Here is a 25,290-nt window from a genome sequence, read left to right as displayed (position 1 = left end):
TCTCCTGGAATTCCTCATCTGTTAAATGGGAAGACTTATATATTTCAGTCCTAGAATGTCACAGGATGCAACATACATCAAGTGTCTGGCATGTGCTTGAATAACTGTTAGGTTACGTGACTGGTCTTAATTGAACTGTCATCACTTCTTTAAAAGCAAGGATCACATCTTAGTCACCACTGAATCCCATGTGGTTGGCACAGTGCCTGGCACACAGTGGCACTCATAAATCTTTCTTTAAGTAAGAGAGATATTAACTTACTTACATCTCAAACAATCCTGTGATGGAAATGATATCCCCATTTTACAGGTAAACCCAAGCCAAAAAGATTGAATTTCTTTTTTTTTCTTTTCTTTTTTTTTGCCTTATCTAAGTTTTCATAAGCTAGAAAACGGTGAAGTACAGGAAAAGCTTTCTAAATTCAAGTCCTATGCTCCTTCCTTGGTACTATACTGTATATAGGCACGCGAGGTATGTAGGACTATACCTCATGAATAGTATTTCCACATATTCAGTCCTAGTGTACCCCAAAGGGAAACAAAGAATGGCCACCATTACTGCACATTCTACTATGTAGAATTCTCTATTAAGCAATTTCTAGTTCTCATTTATAACTATATTTGAAAAAAAATGCACAACACAGTAAAAATGATTTCTATTGCCTAACGCCCCCAAGTCCACATGCCGGGCAAGTATCATCACAATACGTCTGTAAGGATTCTGCCCCAATTAATCTTTTTGGGCAGAAAACTTTTTTGTCCTTTTAGTAAAAAATGGTGGAAAGTAAGAACAACCAGATGCTTGCAAGGATGTGGAGGAACTAGATCACTTGTATGTTGCTGATGAAAATGAAAAATGTAACGAACCACTCAGGAAAACAGTTTGGCAGTTTCTTTAAAAACTAAGCCTATACTTAACATACAACCTAGTAATTGTACTTCTGTGCATTTATCCAGAGAAATGAAGACTACATACACATAAAAACCTGTACACAATTGTTCATAGCAGCTTCACTTGTAATAGCCAAAAACAACTGGAAACAACCAAAATGCTCTATAGGATGTGGATGGTTAAACAAGCTATGATATACCCATACCATGGAATAAATACTACAGAGAGAGACAGAGAGAGACAGAGAGAGACAGAGAGAGAGAGAGAGAGAGAGAGAGAAAGAGAGAGAGAGAGAGAGAGGGAGAGAGGGAGAGAGAGAGAGACGAACTATTGATACATACTGCAACATGGATAGATCTCAAGGGCATTGTGTTGAGGGGAAAAAAAGCCAATCTCAAAAGGTTACATGCTGTACATACGACTCCATTTATATAACATTGTTGAAATGACAAAAGTATAGATATGAAAACAAATTGTGCTTGTCAGGTTAGGGATAGCAGGAAAGTGACTGACTATAAAGGGGTTGCATGAGGGAGGTATTTGTGTTAATGGAATAGGTCTATAGCCTTATTGTGATGGTAGCTACATAAATACACGCGTGATAAAATGACAAAGAAATATATATACATGGTACTATTGTGAACTTGCTGGTTTTGAGATTTAACTACAGTTATATAAAATATAACCATTTGGGAAAGCTGGGCAAAGAGTACACAGCACTTCTGTATTCTATCTTTGCAATTTCCTGTGACTCTAATTATTTCAAAAAATAAAAATGGGTGCAAAGCCAAATGTCTGAGACCTCTGGTAGAATTTTCTACATTCTCTGCAACAAAACAAGCCCACCTCATTTTAATCGCCCAAAGAGTAAGCATAGCTCATATTTTGATAGGGTACTTTGAAAACAAGGAAAAACAATCACACATAAAATTATAAATTTTGTCTTCATCTCAGATATTGGTAGTCCTTTCCCATCTGTCTTCATTCCATCCTCTGGACTCTCAAGTCTCTCAAGTTCACCAATTTCCCTATCAATGACATACACTACACTCTAAAATTACCACTCCCTCCATGTCTTGTGTTTTCATTACCATGAAACTGTTCTTTCCCTCAGAAAAATTTCAACTCGATTTTAGATTATCTAATTCCAGTCACTCACAGTGCATATGTCCCCTGCTGAAAGGTGTACTTAAACAAAACAAAACAAAACAAAACAAAACAAAACAAAACTCCTAGCCCAATATAATATCAAATTAATAAAAGTTATGATGTAGGCCAGATTCCTGAGCAGAAAGCCTTCCCAATTCTGCTGGACTGATCTAAGCCATCTCTGGCCCTCTCCTCACTGCACAAGCACCCCTCTCACAACACCCCAGCTTCAACAACTCTTACTTCATAAAATAAACGTCCCAGGAACACAACTAACATTTGCAAAGCACTTTGGTTTACAAAGGACTTGCATACAAGGGATCTCATTTGATGCTCATTAGACTGTAGAATATGTAAAAGCAGGAATCTATTTTCATCCCCATTTTAGAGATAAGGTAACTTGACTCAGTGAAGTAACTTCTAAAGTTCAATACAGGCAAATACTTAAGTTGCAGAACAGGGGATATAACTCAGACCTCCTGATTCCCAACCCTAAACAACGTCTAAACATTCCATCAAAACTAAACACCCCATTCCCAATCTGGTAATGGACATTTTGTAACAGTAAATGCTAGAAGAATGGAAGGCAAATAGTTGATACAATGAAACTGTTCTGATCCCATCTAAAGCAGAGGTTCTCAAGGGATGGTCTTATCCTGAAATCAGTAATATATCTAGTGATTCTAAATAGAGCTTTCAAAATGCACCTGTATGTGGTTGAAGAAATCAGCTGGGATAGCAAGGAAAAGAAACGAAAGAGACTGTCTACTGTAGATAATTTACTGCTTTATACAACTCACCAATCCAAGTTTGTGAAGAAAGGGCAGAATCATGGTGCAATAACCAAGGCTGAATTCAAATCAATTAACTCAGATCCCTAGTTCTCCCACATCTTTGCCAAGGAGAAGAACACCATAGCAAGGCAAGACACAGGAAACCTCAAGGAGTCATCCATGATGACCTGATTTCTAATCTCTTGATGTTCCTTCTAATTTATTCTTTCCCCAGAAGTGCATGGCTGGGACTTGTCAACCCTTGATCAAAGTGTAGGGGGGGAAAAAAAGACTACATAATTGAAAAGAGCCTGGAAAAATGAATCACATCAAAGAAAGTGCTTTTGATGGCAGCAAACAGAAAGGCAGAGTAGATGATCCCAGGACCATTTACCCCAACAGAATAGACCTCACACCACAAGTTTGGGAACCACACAACACACAAATAACAAACAGCTAAGAAGTTTTACTATAAAAATATATAAGAGGAAACAAGACAAAACTCATTATCTTAAAGCTGCTAAACACTATATCAACATTTATTATTAATAGCCTGCTTTTTGATTCAAAGGAGTTCCTTGTCCCATTTTGCCCCATTTCTAACAGGATCAGTTTGCTGCAGGACAAATACAAGGGAAGTTTTTATAGAAATCTTACCAAGACGGTATTTCAGTTCTACGACGGTATCGCCTTCTCTGCTTAATTCTGTTACTTCACAGGTGTAGTTTCCTGGAACGGCCTGCTCCTTATCCATCTCCAAAGAGGCATTGCCTTTTAGTAAATCATCTGGAAAGATTTTTGCACTTGAAAAGTTACTGATGGGTTTGGGCTCACGTTTAGCTCCATCATAGGTAAAAAAGTATTTTCCTCCAATTTTCCACTTTACAAAGAGTTCTTCAAGGCCAGTTGCCTCTATGTTAAAAACAATGCATGGGAGTAGAACAGTTGTATTGCAATTGGTGTATTCTACAGATTTGGTTACATTCAATATGAGCTGAGCCGAACCTGGAAAAGAAAAATAAAAGTTTCATTTCATTATAGAATTACATACTATGAGACCTTAGGTACTTACAAAATCCTTAAGATAAAAGACAAATGTTTCAATTGTTCATTTAAGCAAGCGGTGCAGCTAAAGAGAGATGATGGGCAAGATGAAAAAGAAACAAATTCTTTTAATATTAAGGTGTACAGCTGGTAGACAATACTGTAACTTTTCCTTATTCATTCTCAGTAATACCAAGTATACATTACTACATATCTTGGGAATAAATTCAGCAACCTGTATTGGAATATGCAGGTATAGTATCTGGCTTTGGAAACTTTGAAGTAATCATTACTGCCTACTAATGTATGTAGAAAACTATTGTCCTTACCATGTTCAAATATTTCCCATAATATCTGAACAGAAATTCAAACCAAATAGTATATTCAGTCTCAACTTCTATACACTTCCTCCAAACAGAACTTGCTAAACCAATACAAAGTTTTTCTCTATTTTTATGTTGCATTTCCAAAAAAGGTGGTGGGCTGTACCATATTTGAATATAAAAAGGAAATCGGATGATTCACAGCACATCTTTCCAATAGGATGGAAAGTCTTAGAAAGCTAAAGAGAAAAAAATATTCTCTACGGCTATTTCCCCACTGTAAAACATCGACAGCAACATATATTTTATATGCAAGTATTATGAAGGGCTATATACAATTGAAAGGCATTTTCTCACCCCGCCATTTCATTGAAACTACAGAACAACAATTTCCAAATGTATAGTACAGGTATGCCTTCTTCCTAGAAACCATAAACCACTTAAAATAAAGCTAAGAAACAAGTTGAAACCATGAGCAGATGCTGATAATAAGCAGGGTTTATTCTATCAACTCTTCTTAATAGGATAAACTACCAGTTGTTGCCTTGTAACATAGGGATTGGGAAAGTAAATGCAATCACTTATTTTACATCTAAAATGTGCAAGAATGTGGAGAAACTGTAGTTGTCTTCCATATTCTTCATCCATTTATCAACTTTTATATAAGTAGCTGGTTGGTTCTTCTCTCAAAAAACAAAGCACTAACAAATATAAATATCAACTTTAATATTAGGTTCATGCAAAAGTACTGACGGTTTTTGCAATTACTTTTGCACCAACCTAATAGTTCATCCTTAAGATTTCTTCCCACTATTGGTGGGAATGCAGACTGGTGCAGCCGTTATGGAAGGCAGTGTGGAGGTTCCTCAAAAAATTATGAACAGAATTACCATATGACCCAGCAATCCCTCTCCTGGGTATCTACCCAAAAAATCTGAAAACATTTATACATAAAGACACGTGTGCTCCAATGTTCATTGCAGCTTTATTTACGGTAGCCAAGACATGGAAACAACCAAAATGTCCTTCGATGGATGAATGGATAAAGAAGTTGTGGTATATATACACAATGGAATACTATTCGGCGGGAAGAAAAGATGATATACGAACATTTGTGACAACATGGATGGATCTTGAGAGAGTAATTCTGAGCGATGTAAGTCAGACAGAAAAAGCAGAGAACCATGTGATTTCACTGATATGTGGTATATAAACCAAAAACAACAAAAGAACAAGACAAACAAATGAGAAACAAAAACTCATACATACAGACAATAGCTTAGTGGTTACCAGAGGGTAAGGGGGTGGGGGGGTGGGAGATGAGGGTAAGGGGGATCAAATATATGGTGATGGAAGAAGAACTGACTCTGGGTGGTGAACACACAATGGGATTTATAGGTGATGTATTACAGAATTGTACACTTGAAATCTATGTAATTTTACTAACAATTGTCACCCCAATAAACTTTAATTAAAAAAAAAAAAGATTTCTTCCTTCTATATAAACTAGGAATAAAAATCAGGGGCATAGGATGTTATTATTCTGGGAACATATTATTGAATAAATGCCCACTGAAGTGAAGTTAGGATGCACAGCGGAATGTGAGCTGGGCAATAACCAGAAAGCCTGAGTACAGAGCCTACGTGACCTTCAGCAATTAACTTTTCTGTGCCTTGGTTTACTCTCTAAGTAAGAAGATCCAAATGAACACTGGGCCACTTCACAGAATTGTAGTGAGCATAAAAGGAGAAAAATATATGGGCAAGTGCCCTCTAAACAATACTGTGCTGTAATTATGCAAACTATTGAAAACTAGGCAACACAGTATTTTAATGCAATGATCTAGACCTTCTCTGACTGGCAAGTGCAAATTGTTATATTTCTGGGAATTTGCAGTCTGAACCAAGCTTGTGGGCATCCACAGGCCACCTCGTCCCAGTTCTCTATATTTCTAGCCATCCCAATATCAGCAAGCCCCGGGGAAAACCTGGACTTCCACTTGCATTCTTCAAAACCTTGGGGTTTTGAGTTACTTCCCGTGAGAAAGAAGCATTGAGGGGGAGACTACAGTGTACAACAAGGAGAGAAGAAAGTGGCTGTGATGTTGGAATTAGAAAGGAAGGGAAGTGTCAGAAAATGTGGTGAACAATTTTGAAATAGACAAAAGGATAACTGGCTGTCATTTCAATGGCGAGCTGGGCAGTGTCTGACAGCTCTTTTGGGAATATCTGATTCTATAGGGGCCTTTCGCTGTGTTTGACAGGGCTACTTTACAATTTTGTAAGTTATAGAAAAATGATGGTAATGCAAATGATTCATGTCCATAGAGATACAAATAAACTTTGTTCTGCAATTGATTTCTGCCTGGTGGAAGAAAGGATTTCAAAAAAATACATTTGATAGCCCTGAGGATATTGACCAATTTGCATATATTCACAAATTCATTTCAGCATTCCTGACTGCCTATAAATGTGTCTGTTCTTCCAATTTTCTTTAAAAACCAAGACGGTCTTACTATTTTGATGGTTTACTTACTAATGCGTGAAATAAAATCTTTGACACGTGTTCATTTTATATTTGAGTCAAGATTGTACTTTCTAAAAATTATCCTTTAATAAAAGAGATACGAGTCAAGAGCTCAGTTACCCTAGTGAACTTTTTTAGAAAGCTCCAGGTAAGTAAGAAGTGGTCAGCAAACACTCTACAATTTCATAACTTATGCTTAAAGAATGAATTCTTTAAAGAATATGGAAAGCACTAACGCACTGCATTGTTGCAAGAAAAAAATCTTATAGCTGAAGCAGTTTAAATAGAATAAATGCTATCAATAAAATTCAAAGTGAAATTGACCTGGATAAACCATAACTTGAATAACCCTTACACTAATAATTAATAAATTTGAGTCCAAAAAAAATCACTCCACTAAATGTTCAACTTCTATCTATAAACATTTATTTAAAAACTATTAAGTAGTCCAATTATCTGATTTGGGTTTTCTCTTTTGCCTACTACCTTCTGATGAAACAGCAAAGTGAAGAAAAGATTTGAAATATAGAAAGCATATAAAGGAACATAGATAATTAATATAAATAAGGGAATTCTGAATAATCAAGATATGCCTGTAGCAGTCTAAATCAGATAGGAATAGATAAATATAACCATCAGTGATGCCAGGGTTGCCAATAAATTACAAATGAAATGGGAAAATTATTTTACATCAAATGCCAAAAACATTGGCCCTTACAATCTGTGTGAATAGAGATCACCAACCTTAACCACCTCATAGCACAGTCCTGAAAACAACCACTATGTAGCTGCTGAGAAAGCTCAGCACATGGTAGTCACAGCACACAAGTCCAGCTCAGAAATTTAAAAAATGCAACAAACATTTGTTGAGAATTACTTGATCTGAAACATCATGATAGGATGTGGGGATACAATGAAGGAAAAAACAAGTATGAATTATCTTTTCAAAGCTTACAATTCTCACTTGGGGAAATGATTTCTACTTTTTATAACACGTGATTAGAAGTGCTATGCTTCCTGTATGAACACAGTGCTATGGAAGGGCAGGAGAGGAATCAGCCTTACAGATTTCTAAGAAAATGTGTGTTGATACTAGAACAACAGAAAGTTGTCATAGTCCCAACCCATCAGGGTCTTCAATCTTTTCAACACATTCCATGCAAGTTTTCTCTCCTTTGTAACAGCTCTTCAATCACTCTCCTTTGCAAGAGCTGATCCTATACTCTCCAAAGGAGCCTTCTCTCATTTAATTCAAATTGAGTCCTTCAGATCAGAAGCCAGAAGCTTCTAATACTCCCCATCTAGAAATTTACCTGCAACCCTAACTATCCACACCTCTTTCCTCCCCACTTCCCCCTCTTCAGAAATGAATCCCTTCACCTGAGAGCTAGTTTCCTTTCTGTCACCACAGCCATCAATCTCCTCACAAGGACTTTCCCTAGTTCATTATCAGCCTCCCACATTCCCCTATTCCATTTATATAAGATTTTTTTTTTTTAACATTTAAAGACTGCTTGAATATTCACCAACTTTCTAAAAAAGAAAAGAAAACTCCATCATATTTCTCTGTCTCTTCCCTAGCATCCTAAAATAATAATCCAAAAGCATTTCTTCACCTCATGTTCACTTCTTCAATCTCTGCCATCTGGCCACCACCTCTCTACCTCTATGTTTCACTACAACAGCTCTTGCCAAAGTCACCAAAAATCCTCTGTGAAAAATCAAATGTGCATGGTTCCCTTTCTATCTTAACTTCACGACAGTTCTGGAGCCAACGGGCAGGTCCTTGTTTGCTCTTGTCCCTTGGCCTCTATGATAGCTCTTGATTCTGAATTTCCTACTCATTTTGTCCATCCATCCCAGCTTCCTTTCTTTACTGAAATCTATTCCTTCACTCCCAATAAATAGAATTAATATTAATATATTCCTAAAGGCTTCATGTTCAGCAATAACCCCCCCCCCAAGTTTTCTCCCACACGCCATGGTTTTAACTACCTACATACTTTTTATTTAACCAGGCCCCACCTTTCTCCTTATCTTAAGACTTTGGAACGCCAACTGTGGGCTGTGCATTTCCACTTGGATGTACTATCATTACTTCAAAGTCAACAGGTCCAAAACCTATTTACCCTCTTTCTATCCTTCTCCAAATCATCACCTCCCTAAAGAATATTCTATTATCCACATCCACCAGTCAGCCAGACCTGGACCTAAGAATCATTCATGCTGGATATTCTTCCCTCTTTTTAGCATAGAGAATTTTGGGTAGACTCAACTTATTTAATTTAATATTATAGTTCCTAAATCCAATGTCTGTTGTATGAATGAATTAGACATTCATCATTTCTCCCTTGAACTGTTACCATTTAACTAGATCCCTGCCTCGTCTCAATATTTCCCCATCCCAGCCACAACTTAATTTGCCACACTTCCCAAAATAAATGTTCTAAATGCAAACATACATTCCTTTGCTTAATATACTTTAACAATACCCTTCCCTCTTTTCAGGCTAAATTCTAAGTGCATTACCATGAATACTTGGAGTTAGACCTTGGCTCAAGACTTAGCCCTTCCTAGTGGTACCGTTTCCCCGAAAATAAGACCTAGCTGGACAATCAGCTCTAATGCATCTTTTGGAGCAAAAATTAATATAAGACCCAGTATTATATTATATTATGTTATATTACATTACATTACATTACATTACATTACATTACATTACATTACTTTTTGCTCCAAAAGACACATTAGAGCTGATTGTCCGGCTAGGTCTTATTTTCGGGGAAACATGGTATACCTTAGGCAAGTAATTTAACCTCTGTACCTCAGCTTTCTCATCCATAAGATGTGAATGAACAGTGATAGTATATACCTCGTATTTCGTTACGATTTAATGAGATAATGAACATGAAGTTCCCATTGCATTGTCTTTCACATACAAAGCCAATGCTTGATAAATGGCAGCTCTGGTTGGCTAACTTGGGCTCTTCCTTTAAGTTAAGATGTTAATCCTGTTCCCCTTCCCTACCACTACTCAACAGTATTCACACTCACCTTATTGCTCCCATCGCTCAAATGTTGTCACTGCACTTACTACTGAATCTTGTCATTACTGCTTTACTTATCTCTCCATTAGGCACAAAAGGTAGAAAAGCAAGAGCAAAGTCTTCATTTGTTACCCTATGGATCTAAGCCAGGGTCCAGCAAGTAGGACTCAGTATGTTCCTTATGAATGTAAAAAAGTTAAAGTATGAAACCCAAGAAAGGAATACCTAAAAATCCTATCAGAGAGGATTCACTCTTCTTCCACACATCAAGAGAAGCCTCCACTGATCCTCACTTCTATACACCTGATTATGTAATCATGAAGCTAAATATTTTAATGGAAAATCTCAATTAAGTCCGTTGCAGGTTGGATGGAAGAGTTCCTTAAAAATTACATGAATGTATCTAAGAATGATCCTTCTAGAGGGTGATGTTTAAGGATGATAGAAATGTTGTGAAAAAGGAAGGGCTTTCTAGGCAGAGTAGTATCGTGTACAGGGAAATGAAAGTGAAAACTAGCAGCAAAAGATGATTCAGATGAGCTCTAGAAAAAGGGAGTGGAAAAGATGGCTACGAAATATTGTAAAGGCTTCCTTGAACATCATTCTGAGGTGTTTGGATTTGATAACATAAGCAATAGCAAAGCACTCAGATTTACTTACATTAAAAAATAATATAGCGGGGCGGCAGATGGCTCAGCTGGTTAGAGCACGAGCTTCCAACAACAAGGTTGCCGGTTCAATTCCCTCATGGGATGGTGGGCTGCGCTCCCTTCAACTAAAGATTGAAAATGGCAACTGGACTTGGCGCTGAGCTGCGCCCTCCACAACTACTATGTTTCCCCGAAAATAAGACCTAGCTGGACAATCAGCTCTAATGCGTCTTTTAGAGCAAAAGTTAATATAAGACCCAGTATCATATTATTATATTATATTACATTACAGTATATTATATTATAAAGACCTGTTCTTATTGTAAAACCAGGTAAAGACCCGGTCTTATTGTAAAATCTTACTGTAATATAAGACCCGGTCTTATTTTATAATAAGACCGGGTCTTATATTAATTTTTGCTACAAAAGACCCATTAGAGCTGATTGTCCGCCTAGGTCTTATTTTCAGGGAAACACAGTAGATTGAAGGACAACGACTTGGAGCAGATGGGCCCTGGAGAAACACATTGTTACCCAATATTCCCCAATTAAAAAAAAATAATAATAATATAGTAATATGAAGGGTGGCTTGAGGGCAGAAAGAGAGATAGAAATGGGAGGCCCATTAAGAGATCATTCAATAGTCCAGGTAAATGACCACTGGAGATAAGCCCAAAATTACAGTAAAAAGCCAAGAAATTAAATCAACATAAGTCAGATGTGGGAGGTAAGGGAGAAGAAGAGGGAAGAATTAGTTGTTAACCAAAATAGTATGTGTAACTAGTTAGATTATGGATTAACTATAGAGAAAAGAGATTTAGGAGAATTATGGGGGAATATTCTTTTAATATTTAACAGGCTGAGTATTAAAGTACCTGTGGTATAATGAAATGGAGACGTCCAGTAGATACCAAGATATACAGATCTAGATTTAAGGAGAAAGGTCAGAGCTACAAAGACTTGGGAATTATCAAGAATATAGCTGGTAATTGAAATCGTGAGCATAAACAAGATTGCCCAGAATCCTTCCAAAGCAAACAGAGCAGGTACCAGAGAATACAATATTGGGGGAACATCAATATCTATGGAGCAAATAGATTGAAAAGAACAAACCAAGGAAGTGAGAAGTGAGAGCAGTAGGTGAGGCAACAAAGAACACCAAGGAAGGGTCTTAATATGGACAAAATAGATGTTAAGTGGGATGCGTACAGCATCTAGATTGAAAATCACTGGCTTCTTTATCTGCAGCCATGTCAATAGACTAATGGGATCAGAAGTCAGATTGCATTTGGGAAGTGAATGGGAGGGGAGAAAGAAGAGGCCATTATTCTTCCAATAAATTTGGCAAAGTCAGAAAGCAAAGAGAAGACAACAACGGAAGGACTGAGGAGGCAGGGACAAAGGCAAGGTTTTTTGTTTTTTCTTGTGTGTTTTTAATATTGGGTAAAACCTGGACATGTTTGCAAGCTAAGGTGAAGGAACCAATGGAGAGGGAAAGATCGAACATACAAGACTAAAGAATTAAGGTGATTAGGTAGATATCTAAGATGGTGGCTATGAAAGAGCTGTAGACAGGTAGGTATACTTAAACAGGTGAATGAAGAGCTATACTTCTGAAACTGGGTGAGAAAGGAGAAAGATATGAAGATATTACAGGTAAGTTTAACAGTGGTGGGAGGAAAGTTGAGCGAGTCTGTCTATACCACACATCACTATTTTTTGCAGGAGAGTAGAAAGTGAATTATCTGCTTGGAATGGATGTTCAGGAATGGGGTAAGAAGCCCCAGCAATCACTAAGGTACATAAAGCAAATCTCAAGAGTAAAGCTACCTGATACAAATGAATCCTACCAGGTTTTGCCCTCAGACCTTGACCTTGGTATGAAAACTGGAACCTCAAACTGAATCAGATTAGAATTAAGGTCCAAAAGGATGACTGAGTCAGATCTCTCCTCAATAGAAATCAAATAAGATCTGGGGTGAAGTGGGGATGTCCACAAAATGTTTAGTTCTGACTCAGTAATCCCCTACTAGATTTAAAAGCGGCCTTACGAGAATGGAAGCGGTCGACCTAGAATTCCAGGAGAAGGGCAGTTGAAAGTCAGCAACACCCAGAATGATGGCTTTATCAAGCACTTAAATATATTTAATACCCTTGAAGGATAAAACAAAAAAAAAAATCCTACTCTCTATAAATGACATTTATGTTATTAAGAGGCATCGAGTCTGAGATGTGTCTGTATGTCCAAGAGGGCCTTACAAAGTGCACAAGAGCAGGCTCATACTTGCTTGAAACAGAAAAGGCAATTTTGACAGACTCGGGCAAATTCCCCGCCTTAACTTTTATCCCATAAGTGTAACGTATTCAAATACGCACACTTATTCTCAAACCCTGGAGATGACCAGATTCTGAGTCTTCCACCACTGCTCCATAGATGTGGAATGAAATAGAGGAGGGTGCAGCTTCTAATTCAACTCCACATGACCACAAAGGAGGAGAACCTAGGTTCTGTTGTCTTAGCCTAAGTATGTCACAATCGTATTTCCTGGGTGCTCTCTATTTTTTACTTTAGTACTACAATCAATGGGTTTAGCAAAATTGATCCTACACTATTATTCTTGGTCTTTTATCATAGAAGAAATATCTGCATTGCTACAAGGCAAAGTAGCTTTATAGCAACCCATTATATTAGGCTGAGATACAAGATATAAAAACATAGAAATTTTGATCTTGTATAAAAAGCTATGACAGCAAAAACCTAAAAGATAGGTAAAATGGTTTCATGAAAATTATGTCATAAAAAATAACATTAATGTATTAAAAACAATGCCTATACTAGCAATACTTGAATTAACATTAAGGAATGCAAAAAATAATATGAGTGATTATTTTGGATTTAGAATATTTATCAATTTCAGGAAAACCACCTCTATTTCATCTAGAACCTGGCCTTTCAAATCGCCATTAACAACTCAGTGGCAAAGATAAAACATCTGCCAAAATGCGTATGACAGCATGAGCAAATGTCCTAATGGTAGGCATTTAGTATAATGCTTTAACACACTTCCTCTAGACTACTGGGGCAGCCCCATAAATAAGTACTTTTAAATAGGCATTTGCGTCCTTAAAATGGCAACTTGTGTTTAAAAGTAATATATTCTTTAGGAGAAAAGAAAATATTTTTGTTTAAGCAAGCCAAATTACTGCTAGACTTAGACAATAAAAATGTGTTTTAATCATGTGTATCCTTGACTTTAAAAACTTACTTTGAACAAAGAAAAATAGTCCAACCAGTGCAGACAGTTCACAGACTCTCATTATTTGAGTACGGTTTTATTTACCAATTTGTGAGTACCACTGAAATTGCTGATGTGCTTTTAAACAAAGTATAATTGGACATATGGGGCAGGGTGAAGGAAAGGAGCATAGTAATTCTTTCTGCATCTTGTAAACCAATATAGGGGGTTGCAGTTTGCCTGTAATTACACGGAATGGGCATTTTAAATAACTTATTTTACTACAAAGGTAAACTGTAGTGGCTACCAGGAAATGGCCTCTCATTGATAGGGTAGGTAGACAGATAGAAATAAGCAGGAGAGACCTAGCCAGGGGTTAGAAAGCCCCTTGTTGCAGCACCTACTTGGGTCAAGACCCCTTGTAACTGCCCTCACGTAGGGCACCAGTGCCTCACTGGCCTAGCAGGATTCCAGGCTCACACATACCCCTAAATCAAAGGGATGTGTTGTTTATAGTCAGAGAAGGAAAGAAGACATCCCACTTATCAGAATATACATCCTGCTTGTCAGGACCATTTTAGTGAGCTTCTCAAATAATTAGACACAAATGTCTTTCTAGCCAGCAGGATTCCAGGCTCACACATGCCCCTAAATCAAAGGGATGTGTTGTTAAAACCAGAGAAGGAAGGAAGACATCCTGTTTGTCAGAACATACATCCTGCCTATCAGGACCATTTTAGCGAGCTTCTTAAACAAATCACAAAAATAAAATTGACCGAAACTACCTTGAGAACTGAAAGGGAGGACTGGGCACTTCAGCAGAAAAGAAAGAGATAAGGAGAAGGGAGAGGCGGAGGCAATTCTACCCATAGGAAAAAAAGCTTTCATACAATGTAAGGAGAGGCCTTTCCCCCTTTTGGGATTGGTCTGCTCCACATCTTGGAGTGTATCTGCGGTTACTAATGAACTTCTTACTATCCTATATTTGCACAAAACTCTGTCTCTCAACTGAATTCTTCTGGAGAAGTCAAGAACCAAGGAAAAATTATCACCACCTCGTAACACCATTACCAGTCATTTATAAATGAAACTGAAAGCAAAACATGTTCAAGTATAAATAAACCTACAAATCCAAGGACTTTCTTACTCATTCTAGATTCTTAATTCTGTCTCCCAAATACCTGTGTTCTGAGACTGTTAGCATCTCTTCATACATATCCTTTCAAAACTAAAATTGTCCTTTTTCAACACACACACACACACACACACACACACACACACAATCCATTATAGCTTATGACAAATACTATCATTTCCTGGTTTATATTTAACACATAACAGAACTCAAATGCATAATGCTTGTTTTGTTTTTTAAGGTTATTATTAACTAAGTACAAAATACCATAAATTCTGAATTCTATGACTCTGTATGTACTTGCATTAATTATGTACTTTACATTATGTACTTTACTGTTATGTACTTTACATTAATATTGCATGTAAATAAGTGTTAGTTATACATGATCTTAACTATTACTAAAGGAGGCCTAACAGAATTCCTATGCCCAAAAGTACCATTCTTGCAGTTCTTTCTAATGTACTTGAAAATAGGACCCCATTTTTACAGTTTTTATCCTTCAGACTAGCTTTGATGCCTATAGTCTGAATTAGTGATATTTTATCACAAATTTATAATCTGGTTCAATATGCTTTCTGATCATACAACAGGTTTCTGAAAGCAGTATTATTTTAGCTATAACAACAGTAATGTCAATAAGCCATTAATGACAGGAAACACTACCTTGTTGTCTAATATTAACCCTTTAGCTGATAAAGATAGTGATTATTAACAGCTCCAACATCCTGGAACATTCAGAGCCTGTGGAAAGTGGTTAAGCAGGGTCTTCGAGGCATCTTGAAAATAGCTGAAGTCATAAACCTTTATGAACAGCACAGTGAGACTAATAACCAGTTTAAAATCTAATTAACTTAGCCTTCTAGAATTAAATACAACAATTGCTTGCTCCTATTACTCAAACTAAATTCTGAATCTTAACAGGAAGTTCACAAAAGGCTCTATTGATGTGAAGTGTGACAAGCACGGAATATAGAGTCACGAAAATTCTTATTCCTTCCTCAGTTCTTAGGAAGGACCTGTTTTTAAAAAGACGAAACGGGTTCCAAAAGCTTGGGGGCCAAAACGCCTTTGGCGTGGAAAAACACCAAATCCCACTCAGCTGCAAATGTTTTGACTAGAGGTTATTGTTTCATATTTCAAGTAAAATCTGGATTACTTTAAAAACGTTTTCCCCAAATAAAGTGGGGAAACTTGAACGTGCATTTGGACTGTATTAAAAGTGGTTGATGGGGCGTGTGGATAGCGAGTTTCCAGGAAGCTTATTTCTAGGGTTTAACTGAAAAAGAAAAAAGAAAAAAAAAAAAGGAGGCCAGTAGATTCTTCAGATTAAACAGTAGGTTGGAAATAAAACTTAATTGTGTTCCTTATGCCCCCTTAACTCCCACGCTCATGTGGGAGGACAAACAGGAGAAACCCCGTCTCGCAGACTTCGCCAAAATGCACCCTTCCATCGCTGGAGGCCCAGGCCCTCCCAGGCTCCCTCCTTCATCCTAGCTGCGTGTAAGCACTGAGGAGGAAGAGGGGTGCGAAAGAGGAGGGGGGGACCCTAAGAGCTGCCACCCACTCGCTTCCGATCGCGCCCTTTCTCTCTACAGTTAATTTCTGCGCAAGGTGAACGGTTTGGAGTCTTCCTCGGGGTATGCATCCGGAGGCGGAGACGGGGGAAGGAGATGAGCCCCGCTTGCATCCAGGGGGAAGAAGTAAAGGAGGGACAGAAAGGAAGAAAGGAAGGGGATGTCTGATTACCCGCGGGGGCCTCCCACGTTCACACCAGGGCTTGCACTGCACGCGCATCGCGCGCCCCGGCCAGCCTCTCTAGGGCGCCCCGGGGCCAGCTTGGGCGCAGCCCACACGCCAGCGGGGGAGCCGCGGAGGCGGGGAGCCGCAGAGCCAGCGGCCAGGGACCACTCACCGCAGTACGCTGAGTTCAGCAGCAGCACCACCACCAGGGGCCACATCTCCGCGACCGCCGCGGGGTCGCTGCCGCCACCGCCAACGCCGCCGCCCGTGTCTGGAGCAGCCGCCGCTGTCACAATCAGGACCGCGCGCCACCGCTCGTCACAAGCAAGACCCACCGCCCAGGCTGCTGGGCTGCGCGCACGCGCGCTCCCGTGCCTCCCGCCCGCGCAAGCGGCGCACGCGCACTCGCCCTCGCCCTCGCCCCCGCCCGGGTAGCTGCTGACTCGGGTCCTCCCAACTCGCCGACTCGAGTCCACGCCCCCGCAGGCTCCGCCGAGACCCAGAGACCGCTCCCCGGAGGCGGCGCGGACCAGGCTTCCTGGGCGCGCTCCGCCGCACTCTGCCAACTGCGCCTGGGTGCGTGTCGCCGCCTGCCATTGGAGGCTGAGCTTGTGTTCTCACGCACAATGGGGACCTCATTGCACCTGCCTCTCTCCGCGGCTCTCTTTCTTTTTCTCGCACCGCCCTGGGCTCCACTGTCCTCTCCTGGCTTTCACTCCCACCATCCCGCTTCAGGAACTCGGCCAGGCGCTGTTCACCCTGACCTGGGTGCCTTGGCCCAGCATGCGCCCCCGATCTCTCTCCTCTCCCGGAGTTCGAGGTCTGCCGCGCGCGTCGACCCCGATGCTTCCTAGCCTCTCAGTTCTATGCATTTCCCCTAAACTCCGCCGCCTGCCCCAGAGGCGCGCAGCGCGTGTTGGGGGTCTCTACACTTCTACGCAGCCAGCGAGCAGCAGGGCGCCACGCCGAGGGCGGGCGATGGCTGATATTCGCAGGGAGCTTCCACTCGCGGGTGGAAAGGTCCCGCGTTCTGCTCCGTTCATCTGCCCCACCTGCTTTTGCTTTCCTTGCAACTGCGAGTTCTTCTCGCTTTGTTCTTTAGTGTTTTTACCCATTGCACAGGGTTAAACAAGTTCCACCCGAGGTGGTAAACATTTAGAGATGTGGTTAACGCTGAAACCCCAGGGGAGATCAGGCGTGGTCACAAACGTTAGCCGACATTTCCAAGACATCCCTTCCAGCAACGTATTTCAGCCTGGCTTGTTACAGCGCCATGTGCAGCCAGCCCACTGTGCTGTTTGGCTTTAGCACGCTTGAAAAAATGGGTTCAAAATGTGGCTGCAAGCCACAATATGAACAAGAACAAGGCCTTTGAATATCTCACTGAATCACACAGGCCACATCATTCAAACTGAAGCAAAAGTCCTTTTAAAACTACCTCTAACATTTATCCTAAATGATTAACTGTCTTGTCACAAAGTCAGGCTCTGGTGGCTACTCTAATGGGCTGCATAACCTGTCTTCTCCTTAGGTTGTTTTTCTCTTACCTGCTGGAAAAGAAAGCAATTTCCCACTACAATATCCCGCTACTCCAAATCCTGTACCGATGGTATCTCGTCCATTGCATCCCAGCCCCATAGTAATAAAATCCAGGAAATAAAACTGCCACTCTCTGACACTCTGCAGTAATGTATTATATACTATGTAACTTTTCCTTATAGTTTGTGTGTGTGCGTATGTATCTCTTCCCCACAGCACGTCAATGTTTAAAATCAGAGTATTTAAAGTATTCCCTCCTCTAAGACTTCCTGTTGAACTGGGTAAACCTAAGAGGTTTAATAAAAGTGTCAATGTGACTTGAGGCAAGCATTGCTCCACTGTTTTTAATGGTTAAACAAAAGAAAGAAAAACAGGTATCTCGCTAAAACAATGGTTAATAATTATGATCGAAATAATTTGAATGGTGGCCTTGACACCCTGAGGCTACCAAAGCGACTGACGGATTTTCCTCCAACTGCTGCTTATATGGATACAAAAGAGTCATCCGCCAGACTTTGAACATTCAGGACACTGTGTCTCACAGAGCAGCTGGTTGGCTAAATAAGGCTGTCAGCTGTCCCTGAGACCAACCGACACCCCTAAAGCTAAAGAGTGACTGGGAAGGACTGTCCCCAACCTTCAGAGGTAGAGTTTGAGTGATGCTCTATCTTATATTGGCAGCTACTAGGGCTATATACTTAATGTAGATTTGTATGGAAAATAGAATAGATTTAAGTCCAGTAAATAGAAGTCCCCCTGGATGACCACCTCTGCTCTTTGGAATCTAGCTGGGATGTGTTTTGATGGCGGAGCAAGAAGAGGCCTATTCCAGGAGAGAGAATCCAGAACAAGCTGCCTAGTTTTGATTATCTTCTTTCTGAGATAACCTTGGGCTACTTTCTCAAGTATCTAACTACTTTTCATTTGTGTTTCCGTTTTACCATTTCCAAGCATTTTTATTTGGACTTGGAGCTCATCTTATCTTTATGTAAGGGGTTTCTTGGGTGGAAGGTGACAGAGCAGTGCATCTTAGAATGTTTTAAACAGAGGTAATACACATTTGATTTATTACCTAAATTAATCTTCATAACAGTCTTGGAACGGGTATTATGGTCTCCACCTTAGCAATGAGGATGCAAAGGGAAAGGGGATAATGAGCACTTTACCCATGGTTGTGTGTGGTGCTTCTCTCTCCCCGTCTCTCGTTTATGTCTATCTTCCTGTCCTCTTTCCCCTACTGTTTTTTTCACCCTATACCATCTAATTACCTCTTCCATTACACTTTGTTTATGCTGCTAATAAAGTGTGTCTATATATTTCTTTGTACGTATCTGTCTTTTTCCTATCATGTTAGGTAGGAAAAAATGAAATTTTTCCTGGGTATGTTTGTATTTCCAGGGTCTGGCACAGTGCCTGTTTGAGAGCTAAAAGCTCTGTGTGTGTTGAATCAACCAAGAAAATCAGTGCGATATGTAGGATACAGAAACACGTTAGCCTAGGTTTGAGTTAGAGCTCCAGCCACGTACTGTTGGCTAACTTTGGACAAGGTTACCTTTCTGAGCCCTAGTTTCCTCATCTGTAAAGCTAGATGATAAAAATAGTAGAAATTAACTCTTTAAATTGCCTTGAGAATTTAATGTTAACACTTCTATAGCTACGTAGAGCAGTGCTTGGTGCACAGTAAGCACACAATCAATATTAGCTCTTATTATTACAATCTTATAGCGAAATGAGTCTCCTAGAGGGACAGTGGAAACTATTATCTAAAGGATTGCCAGTTGCTGGTCTGAAGTCTTGAGGAAGCACTGCGTTGGCAAGTGTCTACAGTTTTGATTCAAGCTAGAGGCACAGGTCTGTGCCCAGTGGGTAGCCCTTAATCCTTGTGCTCTTCTGCACACCTTGTTGGTGATTGAACGCCAAGGGACCCACATCTCTGACACCTGGCTCAGGTCCTAGTGTCCCAGGATGTTATTTCAACTTGAACCAGTTGTTAAAGCATAATTGCCCCAGTCATCAAATAAAGCAATGTAGCAATGAGGGTGTGTGCTCAGTGAGCAAAGACTGGGTTTAGATGGTTAGGCTGCTGTAAGATACTGGCGTGCAATTAGATGGATTTGGCTTAGGGAAACAGAAGGAAGCTCCAGCAGCAGGAACTGATCTTCTTTCTAGCTAGTGCTTCAATGACGGGCAAATATTAGCAATAGAAACTGCCTCCAGGTGGGAAGATGGTAGGACTGAGGGTTTCAGGTAGAGGACATTCTACCAGAGAGATGACAGTCTGATCTGTCATCAGTTTCCTTCTGGGTGTCTGATGTGCACAGGCTTCTTTTGCCTAGGTCAGAGAGGAGCATGGCACTTTCTCCTGCTCCTGCTGCTGTGGCTGGAGGCTTCTCAGGTAGGGGGCTCATGCTCATGACAGCTGGAAAGCACTAGGAAATGCATCTTCTAGGTGAGTTGTAAAATTGCAGCAGGCTTGTTTCTTTGAGAGCACTTAATGTTTGGGGTGCTGGGAAGGCCTTTGTGTACCTTCCCTAACTCTCATTTGAGGACAGATAACATACATGTAGTGGGTACATGCTATGCACCAAGACCTCACCATGCTAGCTTATTTATTTCCTATTGCTGCCGGGACAAATTGCCACAAAGTTAGGGGCTTCAAATAACACTCATTTATTATCTCACAGTTCTGTAGGTCAGAAGTCCAGTGGTTTCTTTCTCTGTTTCTGATCTCACAGGGCCCAAATCAAGGCACTGGCTGGGTTGCTTTCGCTTCTGAAAGTTCGAAGGGGAGAATCCCTTTTAAGGTTCAATCAGGTGGTTGGCAGAATTCAGTGTCTGTAAGATTAAGGTTCCTATTACCTTGCTGTCTACCATCTGAGTGGGGGTTTGCATCTAGAGGCCTGCTTTGGGTCATTGCGTTTAGTTGCATGTAGTCTCTGAACATCTCACAACTACCAATGGTACGTTAAAGCCTTCTCCTGCTATCATGTCTCTTCTGCCTCTCCTTCTGCCACAGTTCTATGACTGACTCTTCTGCTTCCCCTTCTACTTTCAAGTACTCAATTGATTAGATTGGGTCCTGATAATCTCCCTATATTAAGGTCTGCAAACTTAGTCACATTCACAAAGTCTCTTTTGCCATGTAAAGGAACATATTCGAAGATTCCCAGGATTGGGGCTTGGAAATCTTTGGGAGGCATTATTCTGCCTACCACAGTTAGGTTCCTCTTATACTTAACTCCCTGAATCCTTGAACAGCCTAATAAGGGAAGCATTGTTATACCCATCGTGCATGTGAAGAAACTGAGGTTCAGAGAGGTTAATATCACAGGTAATAAATGCTGGAGCTGGAGTTTCAGTCTTGCTTTGGAGCTCATGCTCCTTCCTCTGCTAGAGTGGAGGCGTAGTGGAAGCAAAGCAGTTGTGTGATCTGTCACTCGCGCTGCAGTTTCCTCTGTTGCTTCTCAACTCAGTGAGGTTGTCCCCAGCATATCCACCAACTTTCCAGTTCTCCTCCTCGTTCCATGATATGTGTATCCACTGGGTCTCAGCAGAAAACAGATGGCATGCTCAAATGAGATACTGAGAAGAGATTAATAAAGGAACTATTTACAAGGGTGTGGGCAGGGTTAATGGAAACCGACAAGGAATGGAGATGTTGTTAGCTAACAACAGCTGTTGCTTGTAGGTCTTTAGTTCTGGAGGTGCAAGGGAAAGAACGGTTATGAGAACCCCTAGAGAAAGGAGAAACTGAAGGAGGGCTGCCTGGCAGAAGTTATGACCTTTGGTAGAGTAACACAGCCACTACTGGCCTGGTGGAGAGGAAGGTGGTCAAGTAAATACTCGGACTTCACGTTCCTTCCACCCTCTGAACACCTGCTTTGGGCAAATCTCAGCCAGAAGCCAGAGGGAAAAGGGTCTGTTTATGTAGTCACTGAAGTTTAGCTTTCTAGGCTCAGAGTTTGGAAGGATGGATAGTGGACCTGAGGGAGACTGTTCAGCACAGTAGGACTGTCGTCCCCATCCCCTTGAAATTGGGTATGATAATGTGACTTGCTTTGTCCAGTGTATTAGTTCCCTAGGGCTACCCTAATGAATTACCATAAACAACAGGGCTTAAAATAAAAGAAATTTATTGTCTCATAGTTTTGGAGGCTAGAAGTCTGAAATTAATATATCAACAGAGCCATACTTCCTCTGAAGTCTCTAGAGAAGAATCCTTCCTTGCCTCTTCCAGCTTCTAGAAGATCCTGGCAATCTTTGGAGCTTCTTGGCTTGAGCTCCAACACTCCACCCTCTGTTTCCATCCTCACATGGCTGGCCATCTTCTGTCTGTCCTCTCTTTTTCTTAGTAAGGACACCAGTCATTGAAGTCAGGGCCAAGTCTAAATCCAGTATGATATCATCTGCAGATCTTTAACTAAATCCATCTGCAAAGACACTATTTCCAAATAAGGTGACAGTGACTTTCTGGGAGGGGACATGAATTTTGGGGGGATACTATTCAACCCATATAGCCAGTAAATGTGTTAGTTCTGGGCAAAAGCATCAAGACCTAGCATACAACTTGCCACTTTTTCTTTCCCTCCCCCAAGGCAATCAGCAGTGCTTCAGACAGTGGGTGTTCCCTCAACCTGGGTTCTTGGGTGACAAGGAGGCAAAGTAGAGACCCAGCTGACCTACAAAGAAACTGCAACATGTATTGAAGCACATACGTTATCTTTCCTGACAGACACCAACAACAGCACTTAATCACCGCAGTCCAGCCCTTCAGAGAGATTCCCAGCAGCTATGCCAGCTCCCCACTTCCTTCCCTACATATGGACACATCCTTGAATACGGGCATTAAATTAACGAAAACCACTTTGTAGGTTCCTCTCAGTCCCAACTCCACTGGCAATAGTTTACTGCATTACAGTTCCTCTTTGGGGCCAAGATGTAGAAAGAAATAGATTTTAAAGACAGTCTTTGGTTTGCCTAGAGTGGCAAGTTTTCTAGAAAACACAAACAAACAAAAAGAATGAGGCCAAGAGTGCATGGGTGTTCTTTGAAATTAGCTGCAGAGTATCTGTCTGGCTTTTAGGCTGACAGTCTCATCTCCAGTTTCAGAAGAGTCCCCCCCCCCCCCCCCCAGCAGCCAGGAAACTGCTCAGAAACCGTTGTTCTCTGCCTGAACCGGGGCTCTCTAGGTGTGTTCCTCCCTGCTCTGCTATGGCCACCTGTGCAAAATTACTTGAGCCACCGTGCTTCATGAAATTTGTTTATTTGCTCCATGAGTTCTCTGGATACATCTGCCAATCTCCTTTTCTTTAATACTGGTCTAATTGCTATGGGCCATGGGCATATCATCAGATGGACTTTTAAAGTGAAGTGGAAACACTAGGATAAGACTGCTAGACAAGGGAGACATGCACACTTTGAATCACGAGAAAGGTTGCCTGACTCCATGTCCCTTTAACCTCACTTACCTTTCTGTTGTGAATCGTAGCCTGGACGTGAAGGCCCCCATCTGCCAGCTGCTGCTGTCACAGTTGCAACTTCCGCCCTCTCTTCCCTAAACACAGCCCGCATGAACCGCGGTAAGAGGAGGAAAGGAAAAAGTTAGATAAACATTGGGCTTAGAAGGACGGTTCTCAAAATGTGGTATCAGGATCAACAGCATCTGCAGTACAATATTAGGAATTTGCGAGAAATGCAAATTCTTGGGCCCTAGCTCAAACCTGTTAAAACCAGAAACTCTGGAGAGGGGTCTAGCAACCTGTGGTTTAGGGAGTCTTCCAGGTAACTCTGGTGCACACTAAAGTTTCAGAGCCACCTGCTTAGGGCCTGAGCTCAGCAGTCAGGTGGCCTGCCCAAGAGGTGATCCATCATGGTAAAAATACCATCATCAGGGGGCTGCCCGGTGGCTCAGGCAGTTAGAACTCCATGCTCCTAACTCCGAAGGCTGCCGGTTCGGTTCCCACATGCTCGACTCCCACAAGGGATGGTGGGCAGCGCCCCCTGCAACTAAGATTGAACACGCATCTTGAGCTGAGCTGCCGCTGAGCTCCCGGATGGCTCAGTTGGTTGGAGCGCATCCTCTCAACCGCAAGGTTTCTGGTTTGACTTCCGCAAGGGCTGGTGGGCTGTGCCCCCTGCAACTAGCAACGGCAACTAGCAACAGCAACTGGACCTAGAGCTGAGCTGCGCCCTCCACAACTAAGACTGAAAGGACAACAACTTGAAGCTGAATGGCACCACAACTAAGATTGAAAAGACAACAACTTGACTTGGGAAAAAGTCCTGGAAGTACACACTGTTCCCCAATAAAGTCCTGTTCCCCTTCCCCAATAAAAAGAAGAAGAAGAAAAAAAAAAAACCTTTAAAAAAAATACCATCATCAACTCTGTCCCCTTTGATTTGGTGGGAAAGCCCTACCTATAGGACAGTGGATCACGCCTGGGAACCCCGGCCGCCTCCTGGCCCACTGGGCATTTTGTCATTTTGTATTAGCTGTGGCCACAAGTTCTGTCAGGTGGTGGCAGTGCCCTGGAGACAGAATCCTGTCGGCTCTGAGAGAAGCGTCTCCTGTGGAAGCAGGATTTCTAGAACATCTCATGGTAAAGGAATATATATTCTGCTTCTGTTCTGATAGAAACCAATGTGTACTTCCAAGTGGCGTGAGGATCTCTTTAGGTCTATATTTAGTGAGTTTAGAAGTGTTTTAAGACACTGGTTTCACTGTAGTTTACAAACTGCCTTTTTTGTGTGTCCATCAAGGTATTTAGTATCTGAAATCTGTGCTAATCTCTTGTGAGTTTCCACTTGCAAGATGCTGTTTTGATAAAATGTACAAATTTTTCATATGGTTACATAATTGTGTCTCTTTGTCTAGAGAATGAAGTGAAAAAACCAGAAGATTCCCTGGAGGAATGACAGATCAATACGCATTTCACCAGATGATAAATTCAGAGGCACCTCCATGGCAGTACATGAAGTAGGGGAGAAACGAGTCATACTCTATCATAATTCCAAAGAAAATGATTCATTCATTTACGACAGCCATATGGGCTAGACCACCTGGAGCTGGTTCTGGTAAATTAAGGTAAAGGGCTCATCTTCACTCGCGCTATCCTCAAAAGGCAAGCGGCATCCTTGTCCCTGGGATGGGCGTGCGTGAGTGCTTCTTCCTCTGAAGATGTGAGAATGGCTGGCTCCTGATGCACAAATCAGTCTGATTTGTGAATGAATAT

At 41.0% G+C, this 25,290-nt stretch overlaps 1 protein-coding gene across 6 annotated transcripts in view; it reads right to left on the bottom strand.

Moving 5' to 3' along the window:
- Positions 1 to 17,134, bottom strand: part of CD47 (CD47 molecule) — a 56,403-nt gene extending 39,269 nt beyond the window's left edge. For 2 of the 6 annotated variants that reach the window (XR_002138260.2, XM_074332281.1), the window contains exons 1-2: positions 16,692 to 16,871; positions 3,472 to 3,819 (exon numbers count right to left, since the gene is read on the bottom strand). Coding sequence is in view for 5 of the 6 variants with exons in the window: in XM_074332281.1 (XP_074188382.1) it covers positions 3,472 to 3,819; positions 16,692 to 16,737 (394 nt within the window). In the remaining variant the exon portion in view is untranslated. Of the gene's footprint in view, positions 1 to 3,471; positions 3,820 to 16,691 lie in introns of all 6 variants that reach the window. The other 4 variants (XM_019742932.2, XM_019742930.2, XM_019742931.2 and 1 more) reach the window with 4 other exon arrangements.
- Positions 17,135 to 25,290: the final 8,156 nt, after the last annotated feature.

This window comes from Rhinolophus sinicus, linkage group LG01, assembly GCF_036562045.2.
Source record: "Rhinolophus sinicus isolate RSC01 linkage group LG01, ASM3656204v1, whole genome shotgun sequence".
Lineage (NCBI taxonomy): Eukaryota > Metazoa > Chordata > Mammalia > Chiroptera > Rhinolophidae > Rhinolophus > Rhinolophus sinicus.
The sequence above is the reverse complement of the archived record's forward strand: the minus strand, read 5'-3'. Positions and strand labels throughout refer to the sequence as shown.